Source organism: Cyclopterus lumpus, chromosome 19, assembly GCF_009769545.1.
Source record: "Cyclopterus lumpus isolate fCycLum1 chromosome 19, fCycLum1.pri, whole genome shotgun sequence".
NCBI classification, from domain to species: Eukaryota; Metazoa; Chordata; class Actinopteri; order Perciformes; family Cyclopteridae; genus Cyclopterus; species Cyclopterus lumpus.
This window is the reverse complement of record NC_046984.1, coordinates 201,660-220,024: the sequence shown is the minus strand read 5'-3', so window position 1 is coordinate 220,024 and position 18,365 is coordinate 201,660. Positions and strand designations below refer to the sequence as shown.

Below are 18,365 nucleotides of genomic sequence, written 5' to 3'. Positions count from 1 at the left end.
CATTATAAATCAGCAGGATCCAGATGATATAATGAACACCTCCATTTGTTTATCCCCCATCTGTTCCAACTTTTCCTGAGATGGAAAGTTTGCAGCATGTCTCTGGACTGCGTAAAAATGTATGCCGACTCAACAAGCACAAACTCTCGCTTGTTGGTCCAATGTGGACTAAGTGGCAGTGTTTAACCAGGAAATGAGAACGGGCTGGCTGGAGGTTACACCATCACGAGAAATCCATATTGTGTTTGCTGACCCAGAAGAGTTCTAAACACAGAAAAATAATAAGAAAAGATAAAATACATGCTGAGAAAATAGACATCACCACACTTCTAGTGGGTCAGACAAGTCATTTGTGATGTCATGTTAATGAGTACCATGTCTGTAACACATGCCTTTGTTTAACTTCCAATCCAGCATGTCCAGAACTTCCTGCTGCAGGTGTCAGGTAACCGGCTGGCAAAGGCTCTGTTTCAGTTGGCCATCTGTGGAGGCTCACTAGCCGTTCCACTGGACCTGGTGCCTAAAGACAAGTCATCCAACACCACTGAGCAAACTAAGAGGGAGGACAAACCCACCACCTCCCTCCCCAGTGAAGGTATTACTGCAGGATATAGTGTTTCTGCCTCACATATGAACTAATCTGATCATGTCTCGTTCATGTTAGTCGATGATTTACAGACATTTCTGTCTTGTGTCTCTCAGCCAAAGTGAAGCAGTACCTTAAAGACAGCCTGTCCTCCCAGAGCACAGCCATCACTTTGGCCCACATGGCCTCTTTGGAGAGGAAGTTGACCAAACACTTCCTGGCCAAAGATTTCCTCTCATTAGAGCAGGGCAACTTTCTGGAGTTCCTGGTTAAACATGTTCAGGTATCATCTCTAAGGCCATTTATTTTACTGTTAACTCTCACAGTCTGTGTAATACAGATATATGTTGTTTTAGATCTCCTCATGTTGTCCTCAGTGATATGATACTAATTCATCAAGTATGTGGTTGTGTGCAGCTGCTGCAGGACACACTGGGCTCTACTTTGCTTCTGGGCAGTGGGAGCATGGAACTTGCAGGCAGTGGTTTTAGACCCACCAGACAAGACGTGTTTGAGTTCATCACACAGTGCGGGGACATAACGTCCACTGATCCAGATGAAGTGAGTCGCTGGTGCAAAAACAATTACACTTTTTAATAAAACAACAACATTCATCCTTTTCTCAGTTTTCCTGTAGACTACATGTTCTAGGAGGTGACAGGAACATTAACATTCACCTTCCTTTTCCCAGCTCTCCCACATTGAGTCAGCACTGAGAGCCCACTACAGGATCCGGGACAGTCGGGACCTGGGCTACGGCACTCTGCAAATGCTGGCTGGCCTGGTCCAGCGTCAGAGAGGGCTGGCTGGAGGAGGACTGAGCCAGGTCCACTACGAGTCAGCCCTGTTTGCCAAACATAGCAAATTAAGGTTAGCAGTTGTTTTTTGACGGACAAAATAAGGAGGTAGAAAGAATTTGCTTGGGACGATTATCCTGACCTAAATAATTCCGATTAACGATATTATCTTGATAATCATAAAAAAATGTAGCTCTAAAATATACAGCGATCACTCAGCCTTTTTTATATTAAAACTGTTTTTATAAAATTGTAAATAGTCCCATCCCCAACAGAGAACAATGATGAATGTGAAATGTGTCATTGGTGATAAAACATAATTCAATTCAATTCAATTCAATTCAGTTTATTTTGTATAGCCCAATATCACAAATTACAAATTTGCCTCAGAGGGCTTTACAATGCACACTGATGCACAGGGTTTAACAGCAGCATGATGATACAGAATATCTCTATGGTCATATATAGGCATATATAACTGAATATGAAAAGTTGTATCCTCGTCTATTTACTCCTGTCTCCCACATTCCCCCTGTGAACAGTGCTGAAGGTGGGGGTAAGGCCGTGGGGCACCTCGGGGAGATGTCAAAGGCCCAGGCCCTGGCCAGCTTGCTCTCCTGTCCTTTGCTGGAGGATTTAAGTGAGTGGAGTCAATGGGAGCTGATCTTCAAACCCCTTCATGGCTCCCTCAGAGATTTCATCGAAAGAAATGCAGGTAGGAGTTTGTGTGTTAGACAATTTCTAGATAAATGCACTGTGCTGTGAAATGTTAATTCTGCTCAGTCTTCCTCAAACATGCTCATTTGATGAAAGAAAAAATAGTAAATTAAACATTAATTTCTTTGTGGGGAAATGTTTTTGTTTACTCAAACAGCAAATACAGGCCTGGCAGCGTTGGAGGTGACACCGGGTTTGCTCCTCAGGATCACCACACACACAGGAGACAAGCATTTCTCCAGTGCCTCCATGACCCTTGACCCCGTTGGAACAGCTGGCCACCTCGTGTCCATAGTAGTAGCTGATGGGATTGTCAATGCTCCCACGGCCCTACTGGCCAATCACATGCAGAGCTCCTTGGCAGCAGCTGTGGCTAAAGAAGGTAGTCATGCATCAGGGCTGATCGAAGTTCACCTTGTTTACAGCTTGAATAATGCATCGTAATCCAAGTGCAGCATGTGTGTTTCATCATTACTAATATGATATTTGTGTTCCTTAGACTTGTCCCAGGCTGAAGACGATGTGTCATGTTATAGAAGAGTGTCCAAATTCCTCTTGGCTTGTTTGACACGAATCCCCACTAGAACCTGCCAGGCTCTTTTGAAGCAGGTCAGTCACGCTACACTGGAGAGTTCAGGATCATATCATATACTGTTATTTCTGGAGAGAGCTTATGCTGAAGGATGTTTGAGTATTGTGGAAGCAAACGCTTCTATGTACAGATTGTCTAATTAGACAACACTCTTCTTATGCCAGACCAGGAGGGAGTCATTATGAAGCAAGGGGGGAAACTGCTGATTTTCCAGTCTGGGCACATAGCCAGCCAGCCCTCCAGCCAAAATGTTTCTATATGCATATAAACTGACAGTCACCAAGACTGTCAGTCAAGGTGGACATGTGATGCGGTGTGAGATGAAGCACAGTTTCTAACAAAACAAACACAAAACATTTCTGCGTGTCCTTGTCCAGAATAGTGGGCAGATTTAGCCTGTGAATGTAAATCTGCTCGCCTAAAATGTTGAGGAGGTGGTTATTATAAGTCTTATGGTTGTCATGTCAACCATTTTTTTTACTGACTGGAGTTTTTGTTAAAACTCTCCTCTTCATATTAGACACAGGATGAAAACGCTAACTCCTTTTCAGAAGATGGTTGTCGCAATTGCAATTACGACAACATAGTTACAGATCTTTACATTATTCCTGAAACTATGTTGAAGGAAATGCTTCTTTTTTTGTAAGTGATTAACAAATGATGTGCATGAATGTGACTTCCAGGTGTTTTTGGAGCCTTTCTCCCATGTCTTGGGACAGGCCAAGACTAAACAGGTCCTGATCACTGTGGCCCAGTCTGACCCGAGGCACATGAACTGTCTGCATCGGCTGGGGATCCTCCTCGGCATCACGGATTGGGTCAAAGACTACCAGAAAAAGTTGAACGCACCACAGAGCCAAAATTGCAACACGTACACGGCACCTGTGGAACAGGCCAAGGTCAGAAAATAAAATAAAAACAGTACTCTCATTGATTGGGATGAGTCATAATAAGTCTCCAATTAACGGTAACTCCATGAGTAGAATAACGACATGAAACTCTGTGGATGTCTGGTTTGTAGGGCTATCCACTAAAGAAATGTTAGGCGATGAAGACCGAAATGAGCGATTAGTAGATTAATACGAGGCAGCCCTACTGGTTTGTGAGTCTCTGCAGCTGGTGTCTATATTCAGCCAAAGAAACCACAGTACAACAGTGAGTGGAATGTTTTGTGGTTTCCACAACCCAGAGTGATTCGACGAGTTATACTTTCATTCATATCACACCAATAATATCACACCAAGTATTTGTGAATCAGGACCGAAGAGTATTTGGACAAAGTTTATTGTGAAAATTACTGTGTCAAAAATCAATGGGCTACTGTCCATTCAATTCAATTCAGTTTATTTAGTATAGCCCAATATGACAAATTACAAATTTGCCTCAGAGGCCTTTACAATCTGTACATATACGACATCCCTGACCTTTGACCTCACATCGAATCAGGAAAACTAGATAAAACATAGATAACTGGCAGACTTTCTGGGGAAAGCCTGATCTGATGAGTCGAGACGGCATTCATCCCACTTGGGATGGAGCGCGTCTCATTTCTGCGAACATGGCCAAGTTGATTAGCGGACTTAATCCATGACCCAGAGTTCAGATCAGGAAGCAGAAGCAGAGTTAATATTAATCCTGATTCGATGTGAGGTCCTGGGACAGGGATGTCGTATGTGTACAGATTGTAAAGCCCTCTGAGGCAAATTTGTAATTTGTGATATTGGGCTATACAAAATAAACTGAATTGAATTGAAAAACTCCCCACAAATAACAAATTCACAGGGAAAAAAGGGAAGAAACCTTCAGGAGAGCAACAGAGGAGGATCCCTCTCCCCGGATGGACAGAAGCAATAGATGTCATGTGTACAGAATGAACAGCATTTACAAAGTTACATAAACACATTACATGAATATGACAATGGATGAATGGAACTCCAATCCATGAAACAGAAGGAGGTAGAGAGGAGGGGGGGCAGGGCCAACGCGGGAGGCCGGCTCACCAGGCATCAGACACCTCCAGGTCCAATGGACCCTATGAGACGTGAAGTCACAACGACTCCGGGGAGGAAGCAGAGTTAATAAGGTGCAATGGAGAGATGTAAATTCATCCATAAGGAGAGAGAGAAGAGGAGATAGGTGCTCAGTGTATCCTCAGTGCAGAGCAGCTAATACAGGAGTAATGTGATCTCTTTTCTTAGTTTTTGTGAGTACACAAGCTGCAGCATTCTGGATCAACTGGAGGGATTTAAGAGACTTATTAGAGCAGCCTGATAATAAGGAGTTGCAGTAATCTAGTCTGGAAGTAACAAACACGTGAACCAGCTGTTCTGCATCTTTTTGGGACAAGATGTGCCTGATTTTTTAAATGTTATGTAGGTGAAAAAATGCAGTCCTTGAGATTTGCTTAACGTGGGAGTTAAAGGACAAGTCTTGGTCAAAGATAACGCCTAGATTAAATTAGAAACGTTGTCCATCATGTTATCATGTAGATGCAACAGTGTTTTGTCTGACTCGGATATTCGGATGTGAGATTTTCTTCCCGTGGGAGTTAAAGGACAAGTTTCAGTCAAAGATAACGCCGAGATTCTTTACAGTGGTGTTGGATGCCAGGGTAATGCCATCTACAGAAACCACATCACCAGATAATTGATCTCTGAGGTGTTCAGGGCCGAGTAAAATAACTTCAGTTTTGTCTGAGTTTAACATCAGGAAGTTGCAGGTCATCCATGTTTTTATGTCTTTAAGACATTCTTGAATTTTAGTGAGCTGGTTGGTCTCCTCTGGTTTGATCGATAGATATAATTGAGTATCATCTGCATAGCAATGAAAGTTTATGGAGGGTTTCCTGATAATGTTGCCCAAAGGAAGCACATATAAGTTAAAATAAAATCTGTCCAAGCATAGAACCTTGTGGAACTCCGTGATTAACGTTGGTGGTCATTGAGGCTTCATCGTTTACAAATACAAATTGAGATCGATCTGATAAATAGGATTTAAACCAACTTAGTACCTGAAATGCCAATCGACTGATCCAATCTCTGTAATAGGATGTCAGGGTCAATGGTGTCGAACGCAGCACTAAAGTACAGAGATGAGTCCTTTATCTGATGCAATTAGTAGGTCATTTGTCATTTTTACCAGTACTCCCTCTGTGCTGTTGTTTTCTAAATCCTGACAAACTCCTCAAATAAACTATTCTGATGTAGAAAGTCACACAACTGATTTGTGACTACTTTCTCAAGGATCTTAGAGAGGAAGGGAAGGTTGGAGATCGGTCTGTAGTTAGCCAACATCTCTGGATTAAGAGTGGGCTTTTTCAGGAGAGGTTTAATTACAGCTACTTTGAAGGAATGTGGTACATGGCCTGTTAGCAAAGACACATTAACAATATCCAACAGAGAGGTGCCAATTAAAGGCAAAACGTCTTTAAGCAGCCTCGTTGGGATGGGGTCTAAGAGACAGGTAGACGGTTTAGAAGTAGAAACCGTTGAGGACAATTGGTCTAGGTTGATGGGAGAAGAGCTATCCAAATATATACCAGGGCATACAGCCGTTTCCAAGGCCACTCCTCTTGATGACAGATCGGCAGTGGTTGAGGGCAAGAGATCATCAATCTTGCCTCTAATAGTTAACATCTTATCATTGAAGAAGTTCATGAAGTCATTACTACTGAGGTCTATAGGAATACACGGCTCCACAGAGCTGTGACTCTCTGTCAGCCTGGCTACAGTGCTAAAGAGAACGCTGGGGTTGTTCTTATTTTTCTCTATTACTGATGAGTAATAGGCTGCTCTGGCATTACGGAGAGCCTTTTTATATGTTTTAAGGCTATCTCGCAAACTAAGCGTGATTCTTCCAGATTGGTGGAATGCCATATGCTTTTGAGCTTTCGTGAAGTTTGCTTTAGTTTTTGGGTCTGAGGGTTCTGCCAGGAGCAAACCTCCTTTACCTCACTGTCTTTTTCTTCAGTGGGGCTATCGAGTCTAGTGTCATTCTCAGTGAGCCTGTAGCACTATCGACAAGATGATCAATCTGGGACGGACTGAAGTTAGCACAGGAGTCCTCCGTCACATTGAGACGTGGTATTGAATCAAATGCAGAAGGAATCGCATATGACTTTGGTCCCTGGCTTCCCTATCTTCTTGTTTCTGACTATGGAGCTACCTATAACCAGAGTGGGTTTCTCAGCGGGTGCGTCGCTGAGTGGGGAAAACTGGTTCGAAACGTGAAGAGGTTGGTGGTGCTCAGTGGGCTTCTGTTTAGACTTTAAACCCCTTCGAACAGTCACACAGCCATCCGGCTGCTCGGGGGCTGCCGGGGGACAGCTAACAGAGGCTAATGCTAAAGGCTCCGCACGGCTATGGGGGGAGGCGGGCTAACTAGCGTAACTGTCTGAGCTTCGATGGTGCGGAGCCGTGCATCTAACCCACTTAGAACTGCCTCCAACCTAGCAAATGAACTACACTTGTTGCATGTACCGTTATCATTAAGGGAGACAGAAGAATAGCTCTACATGAGACACTGAGCAAGCGTGAGGGGGAGAGGAGGAAGACATCGCGAGCTGCTAAGCTGGCAACCGGAAGTGCCAGATACTCAGTCAACATATCATATCCCCTGCCTCTTAAGTGGAACACATGTTCATGTATACACAGCGTCTTTGTCACAAAATATATCTTTTGTGAAGTTCTATCTTATCTAATTTTCAAATTGGAGCTGAACGTTTTGAACATTGATAAGGCTGCCACCCCAAATTGGGGTCAACAGTCTGTTGTAAGGCCAAGCTTACCGGACCATCTTTTTTCGGCCCCGTCAACCCATGGTCATGAGCTTTGGGTTGTGACCGAAAGAATGAGATTGCAGATACAAGAGGACAAAATTACCTTATTTTGTTAGGTGGAGGGATCATGGAGTAGAGCAAGGGTACGGGTATCTGCTCAGGAGGCCTCCTGGACCCCTCCCTATGGAGGCTCTCTGTGCAAATGCAACTGGTAAGAGGCACCTGGGTAATAACATGGACGTCTGGAATATCTTGCAAAGCCTGCTGCCCCACGACCAGACCAAGATAATGGATGTATTGTTTCTAATGGTTTGCATCTTTTGCGTACACTGTGTGTTTAACAAAAAAATAATGTTTTAATGTAAATGTCCTTCTCTTTTTTTTTAGGGACTTTCATCTAATTTGATAGATTCTGAGAGCAACAGTCTGTCAGCTCTGAATATGAGTGAAGATGAGTATCTTGAGGATAACATAATGGACAACAGCTTTGCCTCCTCCAATCTCAACCAGAGCCTACAACCAGGTGCATTTTCATTTCAGACTGAATAAGGACCTTACCAGCTCTGACCTTTTAATTGCTAAATGTTCTATTCTAGTATTAGGCCAGCAAGACGTAGTAGTTGAGGATGAAGAGGAGCTGTATGAGTTGTCCGCACTGCCTAACGGAGAGACATCAGACATCAGCAGTGAAGCTGAAGGAGGCCAGGTCGAGGAGCAGTCAGAATTTTCTGATTCTGCCAGCTGCCAATCCACTGCGGATCTCCAAAGGGCCATAATTGAGGACATCAGGTTTGTTTTCATACCACCCTATGCAATATCTACTGAAGTTGAATGATTTGTTTTGCTTATATGGCACCTTCAAATAATTGTTGATCTATATATACTTATATGTCTGTCTATTATTTGTTTCCTGACAGGAAAAGTGAGTTTGGTATTGGTGTGGAATTGAACGCTGCAGGCCAGAAGTTGATGCAGGTCCATCAGGACAGGCTGGGCCGCAGCTTAGACCGCCTCTCCACGGAACTCTACAGCAAAGACACACATTTTGTCCTGGAACTCATTCAGGTGAATCCTCTAATATTTACTCCCATAAAGATAGCTCTAAATCTTTATGGCCATTGGTGGCTGCGACTCAGTGGGTAGAGCGTATTAGTGGGTCGAACATCGGCTCAAACTGTCTTCATGAAAGTGTCCTTAAGCAAGAAACTAACCCCAAGTTGCACTTTAATTCAATTCAGTTTATTTTATATAGCCCAATATCACAAATTACAAATTTGCCTCAAAGGGCTTTACAATCTGTACACATACGACATCCCTGTCCCAGGAAATTGGATCAGGAAAAACTCCCCAAAAAACAGGAAAAAAACTAAGAAAAAAGTGAAGAAACCTTCAGGAGAGCAACAGAGGAGGATCCCTCTCCCCGGATGGACAGAAGCAATAGATGTCATGTGTACAGAATGAACAGCATTACAGAGTTACAACACATTCAATAAATTTGACAGAAATGTATGAATAATTAGTAGTAGGCATGGACCACAATCCCTAAATGCGGGGCTACTTGTGGTTCCTAGAGTCCTAAAAAGTAGGATGGGAGCCAGAGCCTTCAGTTATCATTCTCCTCTTTTATGGAACCAGCTTCCACTTTCAGTCCGGGGGGCAGACACAGTCACCTCATTTAAGAATAGACTTAAGACTTTCCTCTTTAATAGCACTTCTAGTTAGGGTTGGCCCAGGTTTAACTTGGTCCAGCCCCTAGATGGTATAGGCCTATAGGCTGCTGGGGGACATCTTAGGATACACTGAGCTCATCTATCCTCTTCTCTCTCTCCTTGAATTCATGTCTCTTCATTGCACATTACTCTACTTCTTTCCCCGCCCCCTCTCTTCCTCCTTCTGTTTCATGGATTGTGGAGGTCTGGATCGTGGTCCTTGCCAACTACTCATTATTGATACATTTCTGTCATATTGATTGAATGTGTTGTAATTCTTGAAGAAAACCGTTTTTCTCAAATGCATCGAAAAAAGTATCCAAAAAATTGGGAAAATTCTTGATGAATGGCCGATCACCACTACTATGCATCTTTACTAAAACAAGTAGTTGTCCTACTCGTGTGGATGCAAACGTGAGGCTGTTTAAGACAGAAGTGTTTTTAATAGCCTGGTTTTAGCAAAGATGCATGTGTTTAGGAAGTGAGAACACAACTGGATAAATGAGACTTGAAGAATACTGTACGACTTATATGATGGATATGTTATCCTTAAGAGATACTCATCTTCACTCATATTCAGAGCTGACAGAATGCCACTCTCAGAATCTATCAAGTCGTACATTTTGTTGTTGTTTATTGCCCGCCCGGGTTACCTCAATTCATCAAGACTTCACTGTTTTTGTATCGTGGAAGCATGAGAAAAAAACGTTTAGTCAGGGTGATTATTTTGGTGATGAAGTTTTCCTTTAATATTGCACCACTCGTGCAAAATATTCTCTAGCAAGAATGTTTTTGAGCAACAAAAAAACCCTGAAAATATGTAGGTGCAGTAGCTTTTAGGCATTGAAAAAACAACTTGAAAGTGTGAATTTTGTTTCCAAAGTAATCAACTTTGTTTTTTTTATGTGTATGCCATTTTAAGTGAGCTCCGGCTCTATAAATATGTTTTACTCAATACTAATTAAAGAATTACGTTTTTGGAAGGTTTTCATCCTGTATATTATGATCAGCTGAGATTCAAATTCTGTAAAGGCAAAAATCCACTTTAGATTTACTCTGAAGATGGCTCCCAAGAGTTTCATGTCATATAGGTTTGTTATATGCAATATGTCTAATCCTGACCTTCTAACTTCTTTGTTTTCTTTTTTCAGAATGCTGATGACAACAGTTACCCATCAGAGGTTGGTGTTGTTCCAGCGCTGGCCTTTGTGGTGGAGAGAGACAGCATCACTGTTCTCAATAATGAGACTGGCTTCCAGGAGAAGAACATCAGGGCCATCTGTGATGTGGGTCGCAGCACCAAGGGCAAACACAAATATGGTTACATCGGTAAGTATGATGCCTTAAAGGAGAATAGGAAAAGTCAAGACTCATGTTTTTGTCACCAGAGGATATAGCTTTTGCTGGTAAATGTTGATTGCACAATGTAATTACTGTTGAATAATGACACCACCGGGATCAGGGCTCGAGGTGAAGGATGTCCCGTCGTCCCTGGGCCGAAAGAAATAGGAACAAGGAGGATTAAAATACATTTTGGGATAATTTGGGATGAGAATTAAAAGAAAAAAACCCAGCTAACTTTACAATGAAAGGACTGTTTGATGTTAAGGATAACGTTACAGGTAACATTAGCTAACCAATCTGCAACCTACATTTACAGTGAGTGAACTGTTTAAATAACGTATAAATGTATGAACAATAATATCAAATTTTTTTAAGTTTAATGTATGTTTTATGTTTTGTAAAGGTCACTTTGAATGATTGTAACTAATGATAATGGAGGAAAACAAAGATTGGGACAGTTTAGGTTGTGTTTCATGAAGGTTCCAGAAAGATGGTGAAAAAAAAAATGTAGTTGAGAACTCTGATCTGATTTCGATAAGTTCTAACAAGCCTTGCTTTCACTATGCAATTCTGTCTGCCAATAAATACAATCTCCCGGGAAAATTATGGGTCCGTTTAAGTCACAAAGGAAGTGCGTCAATTATTGCGCAACCAACATAGGACAAGGATAGCGTCTTTGGTTTCCCCGGTATCTATCGGCAGATTTTCCCAGTAAAGAGTATTCAATTCAGTTTATTTTATAAAGCCCAATATCACAAATTACAAATTTCCCTCAGAGGGCTTTACAATCTGTACACATACGACATCCCTGTCCCAGGACCTCACATCGAATCAGGAAAAACTCCCCAAAAATAACCTTTCACGGCGAAAAAGGGAAGAAACCTTCAGGAGAGCAACAGAGGAGGATCCCTCTCCCCCGATGGACAGATGAATAGATGTCATGTGTACAGAATGAACAGCGTTACAGAGTTACATAAACACATTCAATGGATATGACCGAATGTATGAATGGACCTCCACAATCCATGAAAGAGAAGGAGGTAGAGAAGAAGTGGGGCGCATCAGCAAGGCCAAGGCAGGAGGCCGGCTCACCAGGCATCAGACACAGCCAGGTCCAATGGACCCTATGAGACGTGAAGTCACAAAGACTCCGGGGAGGAAGCAGAGTTAATAAGGTGCGATGGAGAGATGTAAATTAATCCATAAATAGAGACAAGAGGAGATAGGTGCTCAGTGTATCCTAAAACATCCCCCAGCAGCCTATAAGCATATAGCAGCATATCTAGGGGCTGGACCAGGGCAAACCTGATTCAGCCCTAAATATAAGCACTATTAAAGAGGAAAGTCTTAAGTCTAATACTTCACATCTTATAGGGTCCATTGGACCTGGAGGTGTCTGATGCCTGGTGAGCCGGCCTCCCGCGTTGGCCCTGCTGATGCGCCTCCTCTCTACCTCCTTCTGTTTCATGGATTGGAGTTCCATTCATACATTGTCATATTCATGTAATGTGTCTATGTAACTTTGTAAATGCTGTTCATTCTGTACACATGACATCTATTGCTTCTGTCCATCCGGGGAGAGGGATCCTCCTCTGTTGCTCTCCTGAAGGTTTCTTCCCTTTTTTCCCTGTCAAAGGTTATTTTTGGGGAGTTTTTCCTGATTCGATGTGAGGTCCTGGGACAGGGATGCCGTATGTGTACAGATTGTAAAGCCCTCTGAGGCAAATTTGTAATTTTGGGCTATACAAAATAAACTGAATTGAAATTGAATTGAAATTGAATTAATTAATGATCCCGATTGCTATCCTCATCAAAGGTCAAAAGGGCATCGGCTTCAAATCTGTGTTTAAAGTCACAGACTGTCCTGAGATTCACTCCAATGGCTTCCACTTGCGCTTCGACAAGACCTGCGGCCCCATGGGATACATCCTCCCCCACTGGAATGAAGAAGAGAGGCCTCTGGACATGCATCTAAAGGACTTACATCAGCACAGGTTGGGTGATAGAGAAACAGTAGGTGTAGTATCAGACATGTTGACAGTCATTATTCAATTTAGTATTTTCTTGTGTATTTTCTGTGCTTTTCTTACTTGACATGTCACAATGTCTTCCCTGAAATAGGGCTATTTATAACTCAAACAGACTTTAATATTCAAGTCAGTTCATATACAAAACGAAGCAATCCACATTCCAAATCTATCTAACTCATCCTGTTGAATTCTGGTGGTAAATGTACCTCAAATAAAAAGTATATGGTCAAATAAATTTATGGAATTTAATTCAACACAAACATATTTCAGAAATAAACTTGGTGTAATATTTAGCAGATGTTATATTCCATAAACATTTGAAAGCTTGTCTCTTCCATCACAACAAAAGGAATGCATTCTGGTGGAACGCTTACATTGATCTCTGTAAACTGGTTGTTGAGAATATAACAGTGTTAAGTTGTGGGCCATAAAACCAAAACAATGAGCTGAAAGATGCTAAACTTTGTCATAAAGCTGAGGAGAAATGCACTCCTTTTGTTGATTAGTGCTGCTTTAAAATTTTATTTTAGAATATATATGTATGTATGTGTGTGTATATATATATATGTATGTATATGTATGTATGTATATATGTATACGTATATATATATATACATGTGTGTGTATACATATATGTATACATATATATGTATACATATGTATATATATATATATAATATATGTATATATATGTATGTGTATATATATAATATATATATGTATATATATATGTATATATACATTATATATATGTATGTATATATATTATGTATATGTATACATTATATATATATATGCATATTATAATATAAAGTATATTACTATCTGAGCTGCATGCTGCCAATATGCAAATACTAACTTTTTTCAGACAGTCACACAGTCGCCTTTAACCAGGCAGCTTAAATTTCCTTCATATTGACCATCACCACTAGATTCAAAAACAGCAGTCAGAACACTCAATCCAAAACACTATTTCTAACTACCTCATTGTATTTGTTCTCTTATCAGCTGGACAACTAAGATCTGCCTTCCTCTCCGCTCGGAGAGCCATCAGACCAGAAACCTGTTTCATGACTTGCACCCCTCCCTGCTGCTCTTTCTGCACCGCCTGCGCGCCATTTCCATCTACAATCAGGTAGCTTTTGCGCTTAAACACTTGCTCATAATTCATGCAAACACACATAGTTTACATCATTGAGTTTATTCTAATACAAGCCATGAAGACTCACCTGTTCTCCATACCTCCACCACCTGCTGCGTCTGTCTCCCTGAAGAGCGAGAAGCGTCTTGTGACCATGACTCGAAAGGACCTGAGTCACAATGTGTTAGAGGTGGAGCACACAGAGGGGATCGAGCGCTGGCTGGTGGTCAAAGCTACGGTGCAGCCCAAGACGGTAATGCAGATACACTAACATTTAAATCTCTGTTGCTTCATTTTTTGGCAAATGCATAATTTCTGGTTTTCAGAACAAGAGGTTACTCCCAGGGGAATAATTAATATTCACTGATCTGTTTCTCCATCAGATCAAAAAGGATGTCGAGGCCACTGAGCTTGCCCTGGCATTCCAGCTTGACAGCAGCATCACAGAAAGTGACATTGTTTGCCAGCCACAGAAACAACCTGTGTTTGCTTACCTGCCCCTGCGCAGTTTTGGCTTCCGATTCATCATCCAAGGTGAGAATGGATTTTAGAATTATTGAGCTATCCTACCATGGACACAGTTGGTGTAGTAATGAAGAATACTCTTCTTCTTTAGGTGACTTTGACATCCCTTCCTCTCGTGAAGATGTTGACAGAGACAGCTCATGGAACCAGTCGCTTCGGTCTGAGATTGCACAACTTTTCATCCAGGCCAAGGATGTCTTCACTGTAAGACTCTACTGTATCAGCAGAGTCCTCTGAAAAATTGTACTAAAAGATTAAAGGAAATGTTACTTGAGGGATCCCTGTCAGGAAACCGGTGGTATAAAGCATTCTACTGGGACAAAGCGATGAAATAGTGTATTATTGAAAGTACGACAGATGAATATTAAGTAAAACACTTTGTGGAGGGGGGACATTAGCTGGGATGTAATGGGTAATGTGGTACATTCAGCATAATGTACTACAGCTTTTGTTCACATAGTGATTCCAGTGGCTGTTTTCTTTTAAGGGATTACGTTGTCAGTGATGGAACCCAACACAAATGATATTGTTAAGAGGAACAGGAGAGATGATGCGCCTTTGACCCACTGAAACTACTTAAGGCTTTAAAAACCTTGTTTCAGATATTAAGCTTTTCTACGTAACATTGAATATTCATGACTGAATAAGCAACGAGCAAAATTAACATTTTGAAGAAAAAGAACATGTTTAGATAATATCTATGGATGTTTTTGGCCACTATTTGAATATTTGGGGAATATGAGGAATAGGTATGTTGTCCCAAAAATAATACAATAATAACAGTAATATCACATTAGTCCTTGGCTATTGCCTGTCTTTCAACCAGTGACCTGTTCTCTTCTTATTCCAGGATCACCCAGAGTTCAAGGGGCTGAAGGGCCTCTGCCAGTTCCTGCAGTTTGTCCCCCTGCCCGACGAGGTGTTGGACTTCTTCAAGCCTGTTGCCGGGCAGATTATTCAGATGCTCAAGGGCAAGGCGTTCCTGCCTACACTCAGCACAGGTATTACTCACACATGCAGATTGTGAAATTTTTATAATCACTCAAGAAAACGGCATAAACAAAAATATTTCTAGTCTAACGGTACTTTGCTTTGGTATACCAGCAATAGAGAGCATTGACCCTGTATATGTTTCTCTCCCAGATGGTAAGGTGGTGTACAAGCTGCCGTCCCAAGTGGCCGTCTGTCAGGACGCTGTGATCCGCGACGTGATTGGCGGCGACGAGCTAGAAAGGCATCTGTCTCTGTCCTATCTCCATCCGGGTTTGAGCCCTGCCCCACCCACCTCCCTGCTAACCCACCTAGGAGTCCGATACCTACGGGGATCTGATGTTACCACGGTGACCACAGCCATGGCCAAGGAGTTGATGGAAGGCATCCATTCGGGTGCGTGTGGATGGAGAGGGAGAAATCGGATGGAAAGTTAATCCATGTCACCTAATGTCGGAATAATAGATGGACATTTTATTGTGAACACATTAACACAACAGACAATCAACAATATAAACATTGCATTGCTATATATCTATGATAGTGTTAGATGTTGTAAGAATTCTCTCCTTCAAACCATCATTGACCTGTGTAATATGACACAAAGTATGGCGGTGTTAAAATATTTGCTAATTAATGCACTGCTGTAATTGGCTTCATCATTGACCTAGTTGGTATAGCTGGGTCTGATTAAAGCATTATAGTGGGATCATTATTTAGTCATTCAACCCTTTTATGGTTCTACTTATAAATGTTCAAATTAATTCTCAAAGTAAGATAGATCTTCATTAGTCATTCTTTAACAAAAAGTTCAAGTGAACATGCTCTTAAAGGTGTCCGTTCATTGGGTAGATGTGTCTATTCCGTGTGTAATCTGAACACTTTAAATTAATTTATATATCAAGTAAATTTCTGACAAGTCCACTGTCTTCTAGATAACGACCTGCGTCAGCTGGCCAAGCTGTTGGTTTGCAACTTCCGAGCTCTGGAGCACGGCTACGGAGAGGCAGAATCCATCTTGCAAACCCTACGGCATCTACCCATAATCCCCCTTGCTGACGGACGTGTGGTGGCACTAAACGGGGAAGGAGTGTTCTTTCCAATGGAAGAAACCACAAAAAAAAAAAAGAAAGGTCAAGTTCAGAAAGGTAATTTCTCATCGGTACTTACTCAACTATAGTTATAATGACAATGGAAGTTGGGATCTTTGACTGGTGCTTGGTGTTTTCATTGCAAACTGAGTCCTGTTTGAGCGTCTCCAACTAACGAGGGGAAATAATTAACTCCAGAATAATTACAGATATTTCCTGTTTCTGGAAGCGTTCAAGATTTGATTAAGAAGCTGTATATTTTTTAAAGCAAGCAAGTGATGATGCTAACTCTCCTGTCTGTTTTCCAATTCATTTTTTGTTCTACATTACATCATTTACACAGTCTACCTTAGATAACGGGGAGAGTGTGTGTGCACATTTCAAGATGCTTGTACATTGCACAGTGCTAAATAAACCATGACAACAAAAACAAAACAGATAGAGGGAGAAAAACATTCAGAATATAGGGCAGTTCAGTTTCACAGTTTCAGTTTCCAAAAATGTGATAAACTAATGTGGAAAAACAAAAATAGATAAATATGTATTACCTTGGTGGTGGTGAGAGGTGCACATGTAACACTTACAATCTGGCTCTTAAAGCTCAGCGGGGAAGCACTGTTCTTGCAGAAATTGAAAATTATAGTTGGAATTCTTGTGATTAATTTTTTTAAAGTAAGCTTGTTTACTTATTTGTTTCTTTTCGACCAAGATATTCAGATCGACTCCCAGTCATTCAAGCTGTAAAACAGATGAAAACGTTTTCCAGTGTCTGAGAAGTAGAGATTAAAGCCCTTTAGAACAGGGCCACAAGGAATAGGGGTTGAAATCATGAATTAAAGCCTGTTGCTTGCTACCATTTCCAACTATTATAGTGACAAATCTGACTAAATTTGCAGAATGGAACCAGACAGATTAATCAGTAGTGTGCCTGCATTGAGATCAGATGAGGAAACGCAGACACTTTGCTAGATTATTTTTCTAGCTTCATACACAAGACATGGGAATAACTGTAATGTTACTGACACTCTCAAATCACAATTTACACAAAGCACCATTGACATAGTGGGTAGGGATTTGTTTGTAATGCTTGTTGTAAGGATTAGGACAATTGACAACTCTTTTGTATCTACATTAAACTAACAGTTCTTGTCATTATTATTTGTGAAGCTATACTCATGTATGGCTTATTTCCCCGCACTGTTAGCCATGATGCACGTTACATGAATCCCTTCGCAAAGTTGAAACAACGCTGAGTTGCGAAAGCCAATCAGCGTTGAGATGCTCCGCCCGTCATCACTGACGTCGTGCCGTTGGTGAATCTAACTGGCTGCTGCTACTCTAGTAGCGCTGGAAGCGGCAGTCATTCAGACGTAGTCGGTGAAAGTCACCGAGCTGTGTGAGCCCACGGGTGATGTTATGAACCCAAACACGAGGACGGTTGACATTTGTGGGATGTCCACAACAAGTATCAAGCAGAAATAGTGGTTATTTCTTCCATGGTGGATGGCGCAAAGGATAACTGTTTCCACGGAGTAAAGCCACGAATAAGGCACATTTTTCGCTTCGCTCTATTGAATTCGCCATTCGCGTCATTCACGCCACCCGGTGAAAATTCGCAAACATTCGTCTGTGCATTGACTTTGCATGGGATCTACTTTTGGTGTTAGAATTTAGAAGGGCTGGATGATCACTAAATCCCTGAAAGTAATGGGACACCCTACCCTACATGGCAGTGTGGAGACTTAGCCCTCTGAAAAGAGGTCTGCTCTCTTAGAAGTCAGACCAATCACAGACTAGTGCAGCAGTAGGATTATGTCAAACCATAAGCAGACATATAGCACGCTGAAAAGCGGAGGCACGCCACCAGTGTTGTGCGTCATCATCACCACATTGAAAAACGGAGCAGAAATTTGCAAAGCTTGAATAATTGATTTTCCCCCTCTGATGTAAGCGTCCTGCCACTGCAGTTGGCTGACTTTAATACTCATGTGGTCTATGTGGTGTGGTGTCTTTCTGAGCAACTCAGAGTGCTTATGGACTTAACATAGATTCTGCTTTCCCTTCAT

At 41.6% G+C, this 18,365-nt stretch overlaps 1 protein-coding gene across 14 annotated transcripts in view; it reads left to right on the top strand.

The window, feature by feature from the left end:
- The window catches only part of wu:fj29h11 (protein NO VEIN), a 46,051-nt gene that overhangs the window by 11,390 nt on the left and 16,296 nt on the right, over nt 1-18,365 (top strand). For all 14 annotated transcript variants that reach the window (XM_034559521.1, XM_034559520.1, XM_034559522.1 and 11 more), the window contains 20 exons: nt 415-595; nt 703-869; nt 1,004-1,147; nt 1,278-1,456; nt 1,926-2,098; nt 2,258-2,482; nt 2,600-2,709; nt 3,376-3,591; nt 7,857-7,992; nt 8,066-8,258; nt 8,387-8,534; nt 10,330-10,507; nt 12,339-12,516; nt 13,561-13,687; nt 13,827-13,946; nt 14,077-14,227; nt 14,310-14,422; nt 15,069-15,219; nt 15,362-15,604; nt 16,144-16,356. In XM_034559521.1, the coding sequence (XP_034415412.1) occupies nt 415-595; nt 703-869; nt 1,004-1,147; nt 1,278-1,456; nt 1,926-2,098; nt 2,258-2,482; nt 2,600-2,709; nt 3,376-3,591; nt 7,857-7,992; nt 8,066-8,258; nt 8,387-8,534; nt 10,330-10,507; nt 12,339-12,516; nt 13,561-13,687; nt 13,827-13,946; nt 14,077-14,227; nt 14,310-14,422; nt 15,069-15,219; nt 15,362-15,604; nt 16,144-16,356 (3,346 nt within the window). The remainder of the gene's footprint in view (nt 1-414; nt 596-702; nt 870-1,003; nt 1,148-1,277; nt 1,457-1,925; nt 2,099-2,257; nt 2,483-2,599; nt 2,710-3,375; nt 3,592-7,856; nt 7,993-8,065; nt 8,259-8,386; nt 8,535-10,329; nt 10,508-12,338; nt 12,517-13,560; nt 13,688-13,826; nt 13,947-14,076; nt 14,228-14,309; nt 14,423-15,068; nt 15,220-15,361; nt 15,605-16,143; nt 16,357-18,365) is intronic.